Source organism: Phascolarctos cinereus, unplaced genomic scaffold (assembly GCF_003287225.1).
Source record: "Phascolarctos cinereus isolate Bilbo 61053 unplaced genomic scaffold, phaCin_HiC Scaffold_1;HRSCAF=81, whole genome shotgun sequence".
NCBI classification, from domain to species: Eukaryota; Metazoa; Chordata; class Mammalia; order Diprotodontia; family Phascolarctidae; genus Phascolarctos; species Phascolarctos cinereus.
The window spans coordinates 130,415,548-130,435,347 of NW_027555514.1; the positions used below are offsets into that span (position 1 = coordinate 130,415,548).

The following is a 19,800-nucleotide window of genomic DNA, read 5'->3' on the forward strand; positions in this document are numbered from 1 at the left end:
TTAAAAATTATTGGACTATCTGAAAGCCATGATCAAAAAAAGAGCCTAGACATCATCTTTCAAGAAATTATCAAGGAAAACTGCCCTGATATTTTAGAACCAGAGGGCAAAATAGAAATTGAAAGAATCCACCAATCTCCTCCTGAAAGAGATCCCCAAAGGAAAACTCCTAGGAATATTGTAGCCAAATTCCAGAGTTCCCAGGTCAAGGAGAAAATATTACAAGCTGCCAGAAAGAAACAATTCAAGTATTGTGGAAACACAATCAGGATAACACAAGATTTAGCAGCTTCTATATTAAAGGACGATAGGGCATGGAATATAATATTCTAGAGGGCAAAGGAGATAGGATTACAATCAAGAATCACCTACCCAGAAAACCTGAGTATAATCCTTCAGGGGAAAAAATGGTCATTCAGTGAAATAGAGGACTTTCAAGCATTCTTGATGAAAAGACCAGAGCTGAATAGAAAATTTGACTTTCAAATACAAGACTCAAGTGGAACATGAAGAGGTAAACAGGAAAGAGAAATCATAAGAGACTTATTAAGGTTGAACTATTTATATTACTGCATGGAAAGATGATATTTATAACTCATGAGACCTTTGTCAGTATTAGGGTAGTGGAGGGAAAAAATTATATGTATGAGAGATAGAGAGATAGAGATAGAGAGAGAGAGAGAGAGAGAGATAGATAGAGATAGATGAGGCACAGGGTGAGTTGAAGATGAAGGGGTGATATCTGGAGAATAAAATTAAGGGGTTAGAGAGGATTATACTAGAAGAAACAGAAAGGGAGAGGTAGAATGGGGTACATTATCTGACAGAAAACAGACAAGAAAAGGCTCTTACAGTGGAGGGGAAGGTGAGAGGAAATGAGGGAATCTTATTCGCATAGGATTTGGCTTAAGGAGGGAAAAACATACATACTCAATTGGGTATGGAAATCTGTCTTACCCTACAGGAAAATAGGGGGGAAGGGGACAAGAGAGCAGGGGGATGATAGAGAGAAGGGCAGATTGGGAAAGGGGTAATCAGAAGGAAATACTTCTGAGGAGGGACAGGGTCAAAAGAAAGAATAGAATAAATAGGGGGGCAGGATAGGATCAAGGGAAATAGAGTTAGTTTTTCACAACATGTCTACTATGGAAGTGTTTTGCATAACTGCACATGTATGGCCTGTATTGAGTTGCTTGCCTTTTCAATGAGGGTGGGTGGGGTGGGAGGAAGGGAGAAAATTTGGAACCCAAAGTTTTAAAAACACATGTTTAAAAAAAAGTTTTCACATGCAACCGGGAAATAAGAAATATAGGAAATGAGGTACAGAAATCTATCCTGCCCTACAGGAAAATAGAAGGGGAAGGGGATAAGAGAAGAGGGGGAGAGATAGATAGGAGGGCAGACTAAGGGAAGGGATACTCAGAACGCATGCCATCTTGGACTGGGGGGAGGGGGGAGATGGGGTGAAAATTTGGAATTCAAAATCTTGTCAAAATAAATGATAACAACTAAAAATAAATAAATTTACATTAAAAAAATAAAATAAAGTACAACTCACAAGGATATGTAAGTTCTGGTAGACATTGTTCAAATAATCAGTTTCATTATCTTCTCATTAAACTTTGTAGTTTCCTGCCAGTGGGCAGCAAGGCTATGTTCCTTATCTATTAGAGTGGCAGCCCATCAGTCAGAGTAGGGTCAAAAGTACCACTCAGAATATCAAATAACAGTTATAAAACATGTATTATTCACATACATTTGGGAAACAGTACTGCTATAAATACATTTCCTGCTGGTTGAAATTACAGGAGTGTGATCGATGTCTTTTGTGCTTACATGGCACCATTTCTGTGATCAACTAAGGATGATGCCTTCTATATATCTCTCTAATTTTTTTGTATAAAAGTTATTGATTACATTTAAGTGTTAGAGCATAATAAATGAGTAAAAGGTGACATCTAAGAGGGTAAGAGTGGTGGCTCTGAGCTTCAACTTTACCAAAAGAGCAAAAGCAAAAAACAAAAACAAATCAAAAAACCAAAAAACAAACAAAAACAAACAAACAAACAAAAAAACCCTGGGATATCCAGGTGGAAGGCAGAAAAGGAGATAGTGAAGAATGCTAATAAGCAAGTTCTGTGTAAACTGAGAACTCCAACAGATATACCTAGAGGTGGTATAAGAGTTAGACCAAAGTTCAATCTGAGTGGAGAATAACTATGAAAAGAAACAAGTCACCACCACTGCCACCAATATTTACAAAATGCTTGAAGGCCTTTTCTCCTTTGAACCTTATGAAACACCTGTGTGGTAAGTATTATAGGTGTTATTATCCCAATTTTGCAGATGAGGAAACTGAGTTTATATGACTTGCCCAAGTGCACAGCAAGTTAATGTCAAAGGAAAATTCAAACCCAAGTCTTCCCGACTCCAACTCCTCCACTTTTATCAGAAAAGTTTGTACTGTCTTATATTATACACTACAATATCCTACAAATAGATATTTAATCTAAAGGTAAACAGTCATACCATTTTTTGAAAGAGAGAAGAAAAGAAAGTGGTACTTTTACAATCAATGGTTGGGAAAGAATTCTTAACCAAACAAGACATAGAACTGATGAAAAAAGATAAAATAAACACTTTTGATTACTTAAAATTAAAGTCTTATCATTGCAGCTAGTATAAAAAGGGAAACAATGATACCATAACAGATCTAGAGCTGGTAAGGACCTCAGAGCCCATCTAGTCCACCCCCTAATTCTGCAACTAAGAAAAAGGCTTCAAAATGTTAAGTGAATTGCCTAAACACACACAGGTAGTTAATAGGAGAAGAATTTGAATTTATATCCTCTTATTCCAGAAGCTAGTGCCCTTTCTCCTGTCAATGCTGCCTTGGTCAACGGTGGGGGCAAAATCATCTTTGCCACTAATATCTCTGAAAAAAAGTCTTAAATAGCTGTTGAGAATTGACACAAATATATAGGACCATGAGCCATTCCACAGCAAATAAATGGTCAAAGTACATATGTATTTATCAGAAGAAATGCCAATGCTCAACATCTGTTTGAAGAAAGGCTCTAAATTACTTATGAGGAAATGAAAATTAAAACAGCTTTGAGATTTTTACCTCATACTCATTAAATTATCAAAGATGAGAAAGAATTGATAATACCCAATATCGGACGATTAGATGAAGATGGTCATATTAATATTTGCTTTATTTATATAGCACTTATAGAGTGCTTTAAAGTTTTAATAAATGTTTATTGATTCATAAGTGTCTACTGCGTACAAGGCACAAGATCAAAAAGAGGTAAATGTCCATCCTTGCCCTCACGGAACTTACAATCTGACAGAGTAGACAATATGCAAACAAATATACACAAAGCAAGCTATATACAAGACAAATAGGAAATAATTGAAAGAGGGAAGGCACTACAATTAAGAGGGGTAAGGGAAGGAGTCCTGTAGAAAATGGGATTTTACAAAAATAAGCAAAACCAAAGAAAAAGAAGGTTCTTGGTGACCTCCCCCTTGTGGAAATCAAGTTGATTTCTCCCGTGGCAATCTTAGCTGATGCACCCAAGAGCAAACCAAGGAGGACTACAGAAACAACAGGAAAAACTCTTGGAAGGAACAAAAGGAAGTTTTATGCAGGAAGATGGTATAATTTTTTTCAAGTTCTTAATGTACACCCCAGTTTGTAAAGTCACCAGAATTGTGTGAATTATTAAAAATCACCTAATTTAGAAAATAATAATTTACATAAATTATTCTAAATTTCATAAATAAATGGTCTTCAAAAAGTGAAAAAAATAGGGTTTTAGTTGGAACTTAAAGGAAGCCAGAGAGGTCTGTAGTCAAAGCCCAGGAGGGAGAGCATTCTGGATCAGGGACCGTCAGAGAGAATGTCCAGAACAGAGAGATGGAGTGGACTGTTGGAACAGCCAACAGGCCAATGTCACTGGGTTAAAAAAGGCCAATGTTACTGGGTTAAAGGGTATGTGTCAGGGAGTAAGCTGTAAGAAGACTGGAAAGGTAGAAGGAGGCTAGGTTATGACAGGCTTTGAATGTCAACCAGAGTATTCTGTATTTGCCCTGGAAGCAATAGGAAATCAATGGAGTTTATTGAGTAGAGGAATGACAGGATCAGACCTGAACTTGAGGAAAATCACTTTAATGGATGAATGGTGGATAGACTGGAGTGGGGGAAAAAAAGGCAGCCCCACTAACAAGCTACAGCAATAATTAATGAGGGGCCTAAATGAGAGTGTTAGTAGTGTCAGAGGAGAGAAGGGAGTGTATTCCAGAGGTATACAAAGCACTTTACAACAACTATCTCATTTGATTTTCACAATAACCCTGGGAGGTAGGAGCTATTATTATCCCCACTTTATAAATGAGGAAGCTGAGGCAGACAGAGGTTAAGTAACTTGCTCAATGTCACACAGCTAGTAAGTATCTGAGCCCGGATTTGACTAGGGTCTTCTTGACTCAAGGCCCAGCACACCATCTACTGTGCCACTAGCTGCCTCAATCTGAATAGCTGCTCCAAAAAACAAGTTAAGATTATGCAGGAAAAAATCACTCAACTGTTTTTACACCCTTTGTATATAGTTGTATGTAGTTTCATACCTTTACACCCAGGTGATTTTGCTGCATTCCAGATGAATCATCTACAGTGCATTGGTAGTAACACAAGTTTCACAAGGTGAGGCATAGGGAAAGTACAGGGGAAGGGAAGGCTGTGTCTGGGAGGCTGTCACCACAAGAAAGAGCCCCCCAAGCTCCATCTCTAGTTGTGGAAGTCAAGAGGACAAGTAACACATTTTGTGATAGCCCAGACTATAAAGGCCAGAATGAAGGGAGAAACTTGTCTCTGACTCACATCAGAAGAAAGATAGATGGATTCTTGTCTCAAATGACCTTGGAAAGAACCATGATACATATGGGGGCTTGTCTAAGGCTCGTTATCTTTTATGGTTATTAATAAATTCTGAGGTTACATCTGGGTGAAATCATTAGTCTTTGTATAGTGGAATAGAAATGAACAATCCTTTTTACATATCAAAGATCTGCCATTGTTGAATTTTGAAAAATCATAACTGTGTCAGGGAAGATTTAGGCTAAATTAGTAATTCCATTTGAGATTAGCCAGAGTTTGTGAAGCTGGAAGGTAGGAGGAGGGGGTAGTAAAATAAGCCAAAAAGATTTCCAGCTTAGTCTTCGAAGTATCTTATCAATTCTATTGGCAGGTCAATGCAAAAATTAACTCAGCTATCTTTTTTTGTTATGATTATCAATTATATACATATTTCATATAAAGTTATACAAATATTAGGCATATGCATGTGTATGTACGTGTATGTGTGTGTGTATATCAGACACACACATAAAGCTTATGAAAATCCTAACTCTGCACTATCTAGATACCTAAGCAAGGTAGAACATACAAGTTCAACTGAAAAAAAAGTATTAATAAAATGATAAAGGCCTCATATTAAATATATTATATCTGACATAAATTCAATATCTAAACCCAAGTTCTTTGTCCAAGTCCAAATCATCTATCACTTTAGAGTAGCAAAACAGTTTAAAATTCTCATTTTTACATGAAAAATTAGACTAAGTACACGTAACAGGAAAAAAGTACGCAGATGCAGAATTAAACCACTAAACAGGAATCTCAACCTTTTCTTTCCAGGAGAAGCTGACATTTTTTTCATAGGCCTTTCTCAGTTAGTCTGGGGTAGGCTTGGGGAATTCTATAACCTACCAAAAAGGCTATGAATCCCAGGACTGTGAAATGACAAGTACACTTAGGCCCAGTAGAGGGCAGTGTAGCCTCTCACAAAACAGGCAAAATCGGCTCTCATGGAACGGTCCACCAACCTTAAAAAAACTGAAGTACTCCCAACATCCCACTTTATTATTTACAGATTTCACCTTTCGAAAGCATCCTAGAAACATTACCTCCTTGAGAAGGAAACATAGGAAAGCACAATTATAAAGTCCCTTTGAAGGTGCATTGGTAATCCCTTGGAAGATTATCTGCTTTAAACATAAACGTTAACACTCACACATCAGCAAAGATGAAAACATGTATCTCATAGCCAGCTTCTAAAAAATATCTGGAATGCTATGATGCTTCCCAAATAATATTCATGCTGTAAACAGAATATTCAAGCATCTTGATAATACTCGCTTTCTCTTTTCTATCTGGAATAAACTACTTCTTAGGAACACTACTCTGAAGCAGAGATATCAGACATGCAGCCCAAATAAGATTAAAACATAATTGGGAAATATTTAACAAATAAAAAATACAGTAGAACCAAATAATATTGCATTTTAAAACTAAGTCAATATATGGCCTGCAGGGATACTTAATGGAGGACTTGGTGGCCTCTATTTCTATCCCTGAGCTGCTAAGAGCCTTTAAATTTGAGAAGCACTGTGCTTTTATACGATTGTGTTTTTCATAATTACCAACTAAGAATGTCAGATGTCCACAGATGACTGAGAAGAGAGAGCTCCCCAGGAAAATCTACGCACAATTCTTTGATGAGTCTAGCCATTATATAAATGAATGTGATTCATGACAGCATTTTGCATAATTAAGTTTTCTTCCTTTTCAAAGGTTGCTATAAGATTTCATATTTTTCCTTAGCAGTTAAATTTACTGCTAAAGAAAACTTTCAGAGTCTTGAAACAACATTCACTAGTCCCAACTATTATATAGCTCGTTGCTTTCCACCGCTTGTGAAATATGTACAGTGTTACCACAATTTTATTTTAAATAATGACCCACTTAGCATCATTAATAGTACCCATGAAAATACTCATAGGCAAAATCAACAAGTTTAATTGTAACATTTTATGTTTTATTTTATTGAGAAGAGCGAGCCCATCTGTCATGAGCAACTTCTCCTTTATTCTCAGACTTAAAGCCCCACCATGCCATGTCCCACTCTCTCCTTCTTTGCAGTCTCTGAGGAAGAGACGTTCCTTCTTTCTATTTGTTCTCTCCAAATTATCCTTTCCATCTCCTCCTGGAGCTTACCACTTTTGACTATTCTCTTTGGCTTGTTCACATTCACTCTGTCTTATGTACTAGCTCCTTTCCTGTTGCCTACAAACAATCCCAGGCCTCTGAAATTCTTAAAAACAAAACAAAATCCCTTCAGCAGATCCTGCCAAACCCTCCCATTCAGACTCTTTCATAAGTAAAATTCTGCTGCCTGCACTTGCGGGTTCTCATCACCCCTATCTCCAAAACTTCTCTCTTCGAGGTTATCAACTATATATTATTTGTTAAATCCAGTGGCCTTTTTTCAGTCTTTATAGTTCTTGACCTCTTTGCATGCTGCCTGTAGCACTCCCTGGTGAGGCCTAAACCAGATTAAAATATATTTGGCAATATCTATACATTTATAATGTAATTTGTACATTTAAAATATAACTGGGAAAATTTTAACAAAATCAATGAAAATTTAATAAAATTCTGTTTCAGACCACCCCTCTCTCCTGGAAATTTCTTTCCCTAAGCTTCTGGGACCTGGCTCTCTCCAACCTCTTCTCTCCAGCTCTTTCCTCTCACTTTCCTTTGCTAAATCATCAAATACCTTTCATTCCTTAACTAAAGGTTAACCTCCAAAACACACATCTGGACTTTCTTTGATTCCTTCTTTCAATGACCACTTCTATGCAGACAATTCTCTTATCTATAAAAGCAGCCCAATCTTTCTCTTAAATGCTACTTCCTCAACTTCTTGTTGGGCATCTTCAACTGGATATGCCATGGGCATTTTAAAATCAAAACACAGTTTACAACCCTCCCTGCCCCCTAAAACGCTTTAAACCTCCCTGTTTCTGGTGAAGAAACAACCATCCTTCTAGTCATACAGGTTAGCAGTCCTAGAAACATGCTTTACTCTTCCTCCCCTCCCACATATCCAATCAGATGCTAAACCTTATCAATTCTACTTCTACCAGATCTATATCTATCCCCTTTCTCTCTAATCAAATCACATGGCCACTCCAGCTCAGTCCTTCATTACTTCCCCTAGACTAATGTAATAGCCTCTAAATTGGTGTCTCTGCTTCCAGGCTCACACTTCTATAATCCAATCTCTACAGTTACCAAAATAATCTTTCTGAAGCATCATAGGTTTAATTATATAACTCACAAAATCATGCTGATTCTACATCATATCTCCACCTCTCCACCCAGAAAGCCACCATTCTTATGTAAGCCATTTTCACCTGCATCTGAACTGCCACAATAGCCTCCACATTGCTCTCCCTCTGTCCACTCTTTTCTTTTCACACAGCTGCCAAACTAATTTTTCAAAAGCACAGGACTGCCCATGCCACTGCCCTGTTCTAGAAGCCTCAGTGGCTCACTATTGCTTCCAAAAGAAAACGTAAACTCTTACATATAGTATTTAAACCTTTTATAAGCTGGTTTCAGACTGCCTTTCCAGACTCCCTTCCTATCACACTGTCTATATTCCAGACAAATTGGATTGTTTGCAGTTCCCTAAATTTGGCATTTTAGCTCTAATCACTATGCCTTTAGAAAGGCTATCTATCCATCATGTCTAGAAAGCTCTCCCTCCATACTGCTGCTCTTTTTCCCTCTTAGGTTAGCTGCCACCTTCTACATGAGACCTTTCCTAATCACCTCTGGTTCTACTGCTTTTTTTCCCTCTTCCCTTCCATCAAAATTATTTTTATTTTCTTTGTATATCTCTACTGGGTACATGCTTCACTACCGCCCCCTCTCCCCAGTAAAATGTAAGCCTTTTGAAAACAGAGGCAAGTTTTCATTTTTGTTTGTGTCCCAAGTGTCTAACATAGTAACTGGCACATCATAGGCACCCATTCAATGCAACAATCATTAATTAACTTACCTTTACATAAGGCTTTAAGGTTTACAAAGTATTCTCCTCATAACAGCCTAAGAGTCAGGTAACAATTATTATCATCTCCATTTTACAGATAAGAAAACTAAGGGTCAGAGATGTAAAGTGGAATGCTCACAGTCACACAGCTAGTTAACTATCAGAACTGGAACTCAGGTCTCCTGACTCTTAGTCCATCATTTTTTCAATATTTGATTGCTAGAATTCCAGTCATACTATTGTTGACCAATTGGTCTTCATCTCATATTATCAGTCAAATAAGGTTACAATTGGATTTCCCAAAATTTTTATTACATTTTTATTTTATTATAACACATTGATGATGCTATTGTACAAAAGATGTTAGCTGCGGCACTGGGGTGTGGAATACATCTAAAACACTGAAATAAAGACATAACCCCAACAGATTAATAAAACAAACTCACTTGTTACTCCAAAAATATCAGATCCTACTTTCTAGACCTAAAGGCAATTTAAAAGGAAAATGAACAAGTCAAGCCCGTTAAAATATGGCTTTGTGGTCCAATTAGCTCATTACAATATAATGACAGGGGGAAAGGAGAACTTTATATTTTATTCACATCTCAGAATAAAGAATGATAGATCTGCATTAGCAATCATGCTAGACAACCTGGCACTCTCTCACTGTACAAAAAGGCTAAGGAATTACTGCCACAGAGAGGAACCTTCTAATGTAGCACTTAGTTTTTTAAAAGTATTACCTCCAGAAGTGTAGCTCGAATCCTTCACATTTATCCTTGCATTTTAAGCAGGGGGCACCAAATCCTTGCTCATGACCTAAACCCATCTGTTCAAGAGAAAACAAGACAATGTATCTTTAATACAAGAGTTTAAAACTAATTTTTTTAAAAATTCAGCTACCACTCATTTTCCATTTCTAGCTTTTAAAAAGTATTAGGGGGTAGGGGCAGGGAGAGAGGAGAATACCACACCATTTAAACAGTAACAACACCTTGGTAGGTGTAGTTATCTAAGATCCAGTAGAAAGTAAATTATAGATTTGGATAATACTCATGTTGTTTATTTTAGAACCAATTTAACATTAAAAAAGACACTAAAATAGGGCCTGACAAACAAAAAAATTAACAGAATCAGAATATTACAAACCTTAAAGTGCTATATAAACAGTAGCTATACATACAGAAATATATATATATACATGTATATTATACATATATTCATATGTATATATGCATATATAGATACATTGGATACACACACACACACACACACACACACACACACACACGAGTAAACTACAGAAGGAAAATGCTACAAGAAAAATAGGAAGGTTTAACACATGCCAAAATATTTGTAATAACACTTTTTGTGCTCTATGTTTGGGAAATGGTGGAAGCATGGTATATAAGATCATGGATCTATTTAGCTCAAGCAATTCAGAGTAACCAGATTCGCATAAACTAACAGAGTAATCAGGACCAGAAGAAATACATAGAAGGATTACAGTAACACAAATGAAAGGAATACCAAAAGGAAGTGGAACTGAGTAACTGTAATAACCAATCTTCAAGAGAAGAAGATAATGCAACAATCTCCCTCTTCTTATCAGAGGCAGGAGATTATTAGGGTAAAATGTTGAATACATAGTCAGAAAGAGTCATTGTATCTTTTTTTTTGCACAACTGTTTTTTTTAAAATTACAACAGAAGATTTAAATCAGGGATGAGGATGAGGTAGGGCTATGCAGAAATGACTGACATAAAAATAAAACCATTATTTTTTAAAGCAAGAAAATATTATTAAAGTCCTTTATCAGCAAGTGGTCAGCTTGATCACTATCTGTCTTCTGCTATATGAAATAAAAAGTTACTTAAGTTCTACCCTGGAAAATGAGAAGTTCAATCAGGGGTTGGTTAGAGACAAAGAATTTAAGAAACAAACCTGGGCTGTTGTTTGTTTGTTTGTTTTCTTTTTAGTGTACCCAAACTAAAATATTTTAGAAGAAACAAGAAATATGTACTGTGGGCAAAGGAGACTTGGGAAAGCCCAGACTGATGTATCATTTCAAGACTAAAATATGAGAGAGAGAGAGAGAGAGAGAGAGAGAGAGAGAGAGAGAGAGAGAGAGAGAGAGATTTTAGTTCAACTTAATGAACAGTCTTTATTATAGCAGAAGTATAAAACCATATCCAGAACCAGATTAAAATGTAATTGGGAAAAATTTAACAAAATAAATAAAAATATAATAGAACAGAATATGGGGTATTAATGTGAGGTCTTCTAAGTCAATATGAGGGCAGCAGGGATTCTTACGTCCAGTTTAGCAGCCCCTGTTTCTATACGAATTGGACACCTCTGCTTTAGAGCTCCCAGAAATCTATCTAGTGAAGGGAGATAAACAGCTGGAACCTAGTAGATGTTAGAAATTTGTTTTACTTAACTACAGATATGAGAAAGAAAGGAGACAAACCAGCTCTAAATACCAGGACACTGGCTGTTCAGCAGCCACGGCATTCTTCTGGATTCTATATCTCTCATCAACTTCTGACATATCAGTGACAATGCTTGAATAAGCTCTTTAAACCAGAAAAATCCTAGGCCTTTTCAACTGGGGCCTGTATCCTACAATGTTATTTCTATCAACAGTGTGCTTAAAAAAAACCATGGGGTAACAATCTCTGAAAGATCAATCTTGGATAAAAGGCAAGTGTTAGGGTAATACTTAATTAACTTTCTTGCCTTTTCTCAAAACAAAAGTTACTACATTCATTTACAGCAAATCCCTTCTTCTCTTGATTAACATCTGTAGACAGGGCTTTGCTGTTAAGACTATATATCTGACAATAAAACTAACCTGATCATAAATTAACCTTTTTGTTTTTAATGATTCAAAAGGCTATCTCTTAGTGACTCTGGCATGTAACAGGGAGGAGCTTCCATGATCATTATACAGAATACAAGGAAAAAAATTTCTAAGAATGTGGGTAAGAGGATACAGACGCTTATCACTTTGCTTAAGTAACAGGAAGTTGCCCAGGCCATGGGGAAGGGAGGGAGGCAGGAGGAGGAGCACATCCCAGTGGAGGGAGGGGGCTAGAACACGGTTCAAGGACATGATGGGGCAGGAGGAGGAACATGCTGGAGGCCCAGTTTGGCAGACAGGGGCAAAGGTCTCCTCTCTTGGTACTGGCAGTCTCAAGCCAAGCCCCTGACCCAGCTGCACTGGCCATCTGTCCACCTGTATGCCCTTCTGCTTTCATTTGGAAGGGGCTTTTTGGTTTATTTTTTGGTAGGGGAGTAGGATGCTTTGGAGCCAGGACCCGAGGAGCAGAGGCAGAGAGAGAAAGCACAGTATTGGTGTCCTTTGGAATACAAGTGTCTTTCAGAATTCTTTACCTTGAATAGAATGAATTTATGTAAAGCAAGAACAGCAGTATGTAATATACTACATTACAGTTTCCACCATGGTATGAATAGCCAATCTGTGAACGCTATATTCTTTATTTCTATTCTTTTTCTTTAAAAAGGGACAGTGCTTTTGGAGCAGCTAGCTGGGCCTGGAGTTAGGAAGACCTGAGTTCAAATTTGGCCCACTTACTAGCTCTGTGACCCTGGGCAAGTCACTTACCCTTGGTTTGCTTCAGTTTTCTCCTCTGTAAAATAGAGATCGTAATAGCACCTACCTCCCAGGGTTGTTGTGAAGATCAAACAAGATAATAATTGTAAAGTGCTTAATACGGTGCCTGTTACACATTAAGTGCTATCTATATACATGTTAGCTATCATTAGATTATTTAGCTTTTTTTATGCTGGCTTTAATAACATCTTCTTATATAGGGTTCAGTTCTGTCCCTTAGAGAGGGTAAGGGGGATACTTTAATAAAGCTCGACTAAATTGCTCTGCTTAGATAACATCTGGAAGGAAATCTGTCCCTGAATTATGAATGGCGTTTTGCAAGTTAAAAGCCACTTTAGTCTGCCCTCGAATATGATTGCCTAGGGCTTATACTAGGCGACTAAAACTCCTGTGACAAGGGTGAAACAGAATGACCCCATCTCACACCTCTCTTTCCCTTTCTCCTTCTGGATTTGGCTTGGTCATTCACCCAGTTATGAGAACCTTTCCTCTTGGAAGAGAACAATATCATTGATTTCTTACAGTAGGCATTAATACCTACTGTACATGACTTTTCATTTTAAATTTTTTTTAAGTCATCTTGGAAGAATGGTAAATGTCCTCTTTTTCTCTTTACTTACTTTCTCATCAACTTTTTACTCTCCTAAAAGTAAGGCAAGAGTAATTAGAAGCTTCACTGTCTTGCAGTCAGAATATCTGATATCAACTCATTTGACTCAGCAGCTAAGCATTTACAATTTCAAATATGAATCAAAACATGAAATCATCTTGTTCTTTCCTAAACAGAAGCCTTAGTTCATGACTTTCCTCAAGATAAAGGATTAAGGGACAGAAATAGGAACTGAACCTATGGTTTCATGGGTATAAGTAACTCCCACATGAGCAAACTCCCTCTACCAACCGGTATAAGACACTTCACCATCTCTGCTTAATCTAAGAGAGTCGCCAATAACAGGGGCTAAGTGACTTGCCCAGGATTAGTCAGCCAGAAAAGTCAGCAGCAGGCCTTGAACCTGGATCTTCCTGGCCGTCTACTATGCCACAATGACCCTCCAAGAACTAAAGATAAATATTATGGTACTACCTCTTGGATTCTAACTTTCTGTCTTTTTTATTATTTTACTGGTATCTTGCATTTGATTTTATGTTCAGGCCAACATTCCCTTTAAACTACGTGCAAGCATAGTCTCAAATGCCCTTAAATATCTCCAGAGACAGCTTTTATTTATAATAGTCAAAATGACTTAGTTACTCAAATAAATACACAAATTAAAAATAAAGGATATATGGAGAAAGTAAAAAAGTAACAGAACAGTCGAGGTAAGGAGGGCCAAATTTTCTTATAATTAGATTTTATGTAAAGATATTATATATAGGAGTATAGCAGGCATGCCAGGTAGGTAAAATTTGTTTTTAAATGCCCCTTGTTTTCCATTTTGATCCTTTCTCAATTAGCAGGATTCTTTCCTGACCAAGTAAAATGAAATTAGTGATATATATATATTGTTAAGAAAATGGGAGAAGAAATTTCAACTGAGCTGTTGATGACAGGTTGGTAGAAGGAAATGGAGACTACCAGAAAAGGACAATGCCCTCAGCAGAGCCACCTTCAAACTCCTTGATCCCATACTTCTGGTAATAAGTATGACCCCCCAAAACACATAGATGTATTGTCATTACTTATATAAATACACATATAATACTTATTTACATATTACAAGCAAAACAAAATCTAATAAGATGAAACAGATTTTAAAATAAACTTCACTCTACTAGTGGCACAAATACCTTTTTAGTTAGAACAATTTGACTGAATATGCTTCATTTAAAGAAATTCTTGGTCACTTTTTGATAGGTCCAGTTCTAGTTTAAGTTTATTTTAATGGCTGTCATGGCTGAAATGGGAGGATTTATAGACTGTGTGTGGTGTTCAGTCATTTTTTCTATCGTGTCTGATTCTCTGTGACCTCATGTGAGGTTTTCTTGGCAGAGATACTGGAGTGGTTTGCCATTTCATTCTCTAGCTCATTTTACATTTGAGGAACTAAGGCAAATTGAGTGACTTGGCCAGGGTCACTAAGCTAGTAAGTGTCTGAGGTCAAATTCCAGGCCTAGCACTCTATCCATTGTGCCATCTAGCTGTGCATTTTACAGACTATAATTCTACAAATTACCACTCTAAAAGGTAACAGGGTAATTGATAGGTGAAAAATGTACTGTTTCAAGGATCTAAGACATCTCTAAAGGCCTCATGATGGAAAATGCCATTCACATCCCAAGAAAGAACTATGGAGTTTGAATGCATATTGAAGCATAGTATTTGCTTTTTTTCCCCCTTATGTTGAGTTTTGTTTCCTCTTTCTGGTGGTTCCTCCTATTGGTTCTAATTCTTACTTAAAACATCACTAATGTGAAATTATGTTTAATAGGAATGTATATGTATAGCCTATATCAGATTGTGCGCCATCTTGGGGAGGTTGGTGGGGAGGAAGGGGGAGAAAAATTTTAAACACAAAAGCATATGGAAGTAATTGTTAATAAATCTAAATAAATTAATAAAAAAAAAGAAAAATGTATTGTTTTACTCTCCCGTACTAACTCTCAAAAAAGCTGGCAACTAAAAAAAAATTATCAGTTTTTAGAAATAAATGCCTTCCCCTTCAAGAAATCTTCAGGTCTCTCCCTGCTGTTAGTCCTCCTTCTCCAGTCCCACACCCACCTCCATTTGTTTGGAACGTATTTTATATTTACTTATTTTTTGTATGTGTTGCTTCCCCCTCAGTAAAATGTAAGCAATCCAAAGGCAGGCCCTCTTATTGCTGTAGTATCTACCATGCCTGACACGTAGTACGTGACTACAAAATTCTTATTGAATTTTATGGAAATATCGTTGTTTACCTTTTTTCTCTATCATGAACAACCTTTACCTATATTCATATATTAGGAAACAAATGCCTGTGAACACCAAAGGATAATCAATTTCTACCCTTCTTATAAAGGGAAGTAAAATGAGACATCATACCAATGGACCCAAAAGTGCAAAGTTATCCACCCAGCACACCATTAGTTAGACAGACTCATCTAGCAGCTAAGCTGTATTTGGAAGGGAACTTAGCAGGGCTAATGCTATGTAGAAAACTAAATTCTATGAAACTAAAATTCTATGTAAAAACTAAAGTCTGAGACCCTGAGAGGAGAAGAGAGACTGGAGGAGGAAGTCTGAACTTCCTACTGAAACTTTCAGGCCACGTGTGTTAATTACTACCTCATTTCAATGTCCTACCTCCTAAACACAGGTTAGCCCCTTCAGTTCTCAACAGCAACAGAAAACAAAAGAAGGATTTACCTATTTGCCAGGATTTACTCCTTGTTATAAAGACAGAGCTCATCTTTTTTTTTAAGCAGATAAAGTTAATCTGAGTAGAATGAAAGGAAGAGAGTAAATGAGGAAGGAAAAGGGAAGATGAGATCGTAGGGACCACCTAGAGAGCAGAATTAGGAAAAGTAAAGATGACACATAGTGAACTTTCACTATTCCCTCTTCTTCCCCCAAGTGAGCTATAATCCCTTAGCACTTTCCTGATATAAATCAACCTTGATTCTGTACTTCATGACCAAAGGACTTACTGTGCCTTTATCATATAGACAGAAGAGACCCATCTTCTTCTCCCCCAAATGATGTGCTAGGGAGCTAAGGTAGTCAGAATAAAAAAGGGAGGGAAGAAATCAACTGGGAAATTGCTCAACAAATGATGACACTTGGATAGATACCATTGTGCTGTAATAAATGACAAAGAAGATGATATCAGAGAAACCTGGGAAGACTTGTAGGAACTGATACCGAGTAAAGTGAGCAAAATCAGGACAATTGATACAGTATCTATAGCACTGCAAAAATTAACAACTGAAAAACTTAAGAACTATAATCAATTCAGTGAGTATTAATGATTACAGATATATGTTAAAGAATGCTACCCACCTCCTGCCAGCAAAGGGATAGAACGCAGGTACAGAAGGTGACATTTTAAAAACATGACAATATGGGTATTTAATTTGGTTGACTATGTATGACTTTGCTATAGCTTTATTACAAGAGCTTTGCTTTTCCTTCTCTTCAAAGGGAGAAAAAATAAATATTTGTTAATTGGAAAAAATTTAAATTTAAAAAAAAGAAAGAAGGGAGAGTTGCAGGGATGGGTAAAGATAGCCTCCTCTCCTGATTATTAAGGGGCTGAGGAAAAAGTAATTTATATTAACTTAGCTGCCCAGGTATGCAGGGCATCTGAGAAGCACTAAGCTTACTATTTATAGGCCAAACCTGCCCCAGCTTCTGAGCATGCTCAGTCTCACTGCAAGTTACTAAGGAATTGCAATGACAATCTATTTCTCCCAGTTTTCATAATTACTGGTGATGTGGGGAAGACTTACATGATTTAAGACCACCTAGTCCAGGGACCCAGAGAGAGTGCCACTATTAATTATCCAACACCAGATTATCCAACAATGTCGCTATGCAACACTAGAGATAGGAATCAAACTTGTAATTTCATTGGTACAAGGAATTCTAAATTGATGAAGCTCCTTCTAACATTGTAGGTCAGCATCTTCTGTGCGATGTATAGTATTAGAGAACTGCCTAAAACGCTAAGAGTTTAAGTGATTCTTCCAGGGTTATGTTGCCAGTATATGTCAAGCACAACTTGACTCAGGTCTTTCTGGCTTTGAAACTAGTACTCTTATCCATTATGCCTCTTGCCTTATTAAATATGACTAAAGTTTAATTTTTCTTATTTTTACATAAAATCAAAATATAAATAGAACATAGAATAAATATAAACAGAATAAAACAGAATAGAAATAAGATATTTTCTTCCCACACTCCCAATGGACCATCCTCAGTGTCCCATTTTGAGCACCACTGCCCTAGAGCATAAACAACTCCAATGAGAAAATACTGATGTGGTATGATAATGAGGAAAACAAACCTCTTCCCTTGAAGAAAGCATGGTTTGAGAGAAACAATGAAAACAAATATTGACCTGAAAAAGTTTATTTGGCACTAAAAGGATAATTTCCCACCCCATTTTTTTCACATTTGCTCTGTTAGTAATCTAGTAAGGAAGGGAAATCAGATCTGCCTTTCAACATGAGTTTGTGGAAGTTTGAGAGACCCTTTTCCCCTATCTACATCTGTGCTTTTAGTTTAGTGGGAGAAGAGACTGCATATGGTAAGTGAGGCGACGTAAAAGGAACATGTCAAGGAAACAGTGACAATGACGGTGACAGGAAGTGATAGTATCAGTGTATGGGCAAAAAAACCCAACAACTGTAAGTTACTTTTACCTCTGCTCTTCTCTCCCTTAGGAAGCTAATGCTGTTTATAATTCACCCTAACCTAGCAGATTAAAGGCTGAAGCTACATAAGTTTTTTATTCATTAATGAATGAATAAAGTACACAGCAATGCACTTGATGGGAATAAAAACCCCTAAGAACTGGTTTGGGCAGAAGAAAACATATTCACAGATAACCAGTTTCTCCAGGTTACAATTTTATAGTCCACTTAGCCTGAGCAAACTCTATTTTTCCAGCTCTTTCCTCCTCCTGTCCATTCTCTCTTTGTCCATTCTACGTTCCTAAATGCCTCAACATTCAGAGTACTTTCTCCACATGCTACCTAACCCTTCTTCCATGCTACCATCCATGACCAAAGTCCTACATCCTAGGCCAAATCATCTTGCTTCTGCAATGTGATGTCAATTCAATTCAATAACCATTTATTAAGGGCGTACAAGCTGTGTAAGGTACTGGGATATGAAAACGAAAATGAAATATTTCCTGCCCTCAGTGAGTTTATAGTCTACTGGCGAGAATACAGCATGATTTTATGAGATAGATGTGACAAAGAAGAGAATTCTAGGCATGTGGCAGGGAGGAAGAGACAAAGGCACATAGATAGGGGATGAAATATGTGTGGAGAAAAGAAATAGGCCAGTTTGATTAAAATGTAGAGTGCATGAGAGGAACTAATGTGAAATAAATGTGGAAAAAGGGGTTGAAGTTAAATTGTGGAAGTCTTCTGTGCCAAAAAAATGCCAAAAAAAAAAGTTTTTCTTTCACTCTGGAAGTACTGAAGCTCAATGAACAGGGGCATGACATGGTTGGGTTTGTGCTTTAGCAGTATCAATATGAAAGCTGTGTGAGGGATAGTTTGGAGAAACTAGCAGCAGGAAGTATAATTAGGAGGGCTACTGGAATAGCCCATGTACAAAGTGATGGGAGCCTGAACTACAGCAGTGGCCATGTGGGCAAAGGCTATGTTGTAAAAAAGACTGAATAAGATTTGGCAAGTAATTGCATATGGGAGGAGAGGCGATGTCAGGGAAAATGAAGAGTTGAGGATGATTTCCAAGGAGGTTTGCCTGGGTGACTGAAAGAATGGCAGTATGCTTGACAACAAAACATATCAAAGGGTGAGTTTATGTTAGTTTCTTATAAAAAAAAATTAAGTTTGAGATGCCTATTCAACATCCAGGTGGAAATGTCAGGCAAGTATGAGACTAGAGCTCAGGAGAGATAGCTATGTAGGAGTCATATGGGTAATGATAATTGAGCCAATGGGAGCTGTTGAGATTACCAACAAAACAGAATGGAGGATCTCCGGATAGAGTGTCCAAGTCACCTAAAATTTCATGTCCCAAAGGTCTTTTTATTTCAACATCCTGGAGAGCTAGGGTCTTTCAGACTGGGTAAAAGGAACCAAGGACCAATTGAAAAGTCTTGCTTGTGGGTTCCTAGGATAGTATGGGGAAGAGAAAGGCATAGAATAGAAAGGAAAAAATAGGAAACCTCAAAGAATCTCAGGTTCTGAGATAAATCTATTTAGGGGTTAGATCAAGGATCTGTATTATAACGAACCTGAGTGCCAATGTGTTTATGATTATATGACTCCAAGAATATATTAAATTAACGTTCTTGTTTTATTTGTCTTTTCTTTTTTTTTTTTTGGAGGGGGAGTAGAGTTGAAGGATATTGAATCTGTGATTTTTTCATTGCAATGGAATTTCCAGGGAGGAAAACCCAGGGAGCAATGCTAATCACCACCCACTCTGCAATTTCTAGTCTTACAGGCTTGCCTGGGGGCACTTTGAGGTTACAAGACTGGTCCAATATATGCATCAGGGGCAGGTATTGAGCCTAAGCCTTCATGGCTAACAGCAGTCTGTCCTCTATGCCTTACTTCCTCTCTATTTGC

At 37.2% G+C, this 19,800-nt stretch overlaps 1 protein-coding gene across 3 annotated transcripts in view; it reads right to left on the minus strand.

Moving 5' to 3' along the window:
• TES (testin LIM domain protein) overlaps positions 1-19,800 on the minus strand; it is a 104,842-nt gene that overhangs the window by 29,537 nt on the left and 55,505 nt on the right. For 2 of the 3 annotated variants that reach the window (XM_020979309.2, XM_020979308.2), the window contains exon 2: positions 9,650-9,735. In XM_020979309.2, the coding sequence (XP_020834968.1) occupies positions 9,650-9,735 (86 nt within the window). Of the gene's footprint in view, positions 1-9,649; positions 9,736-16,173; positions 16,269-19,800 lie in introns of those variants that run through there. The other variant, XM_020979307.2, reaches the window with a different exon arrangement.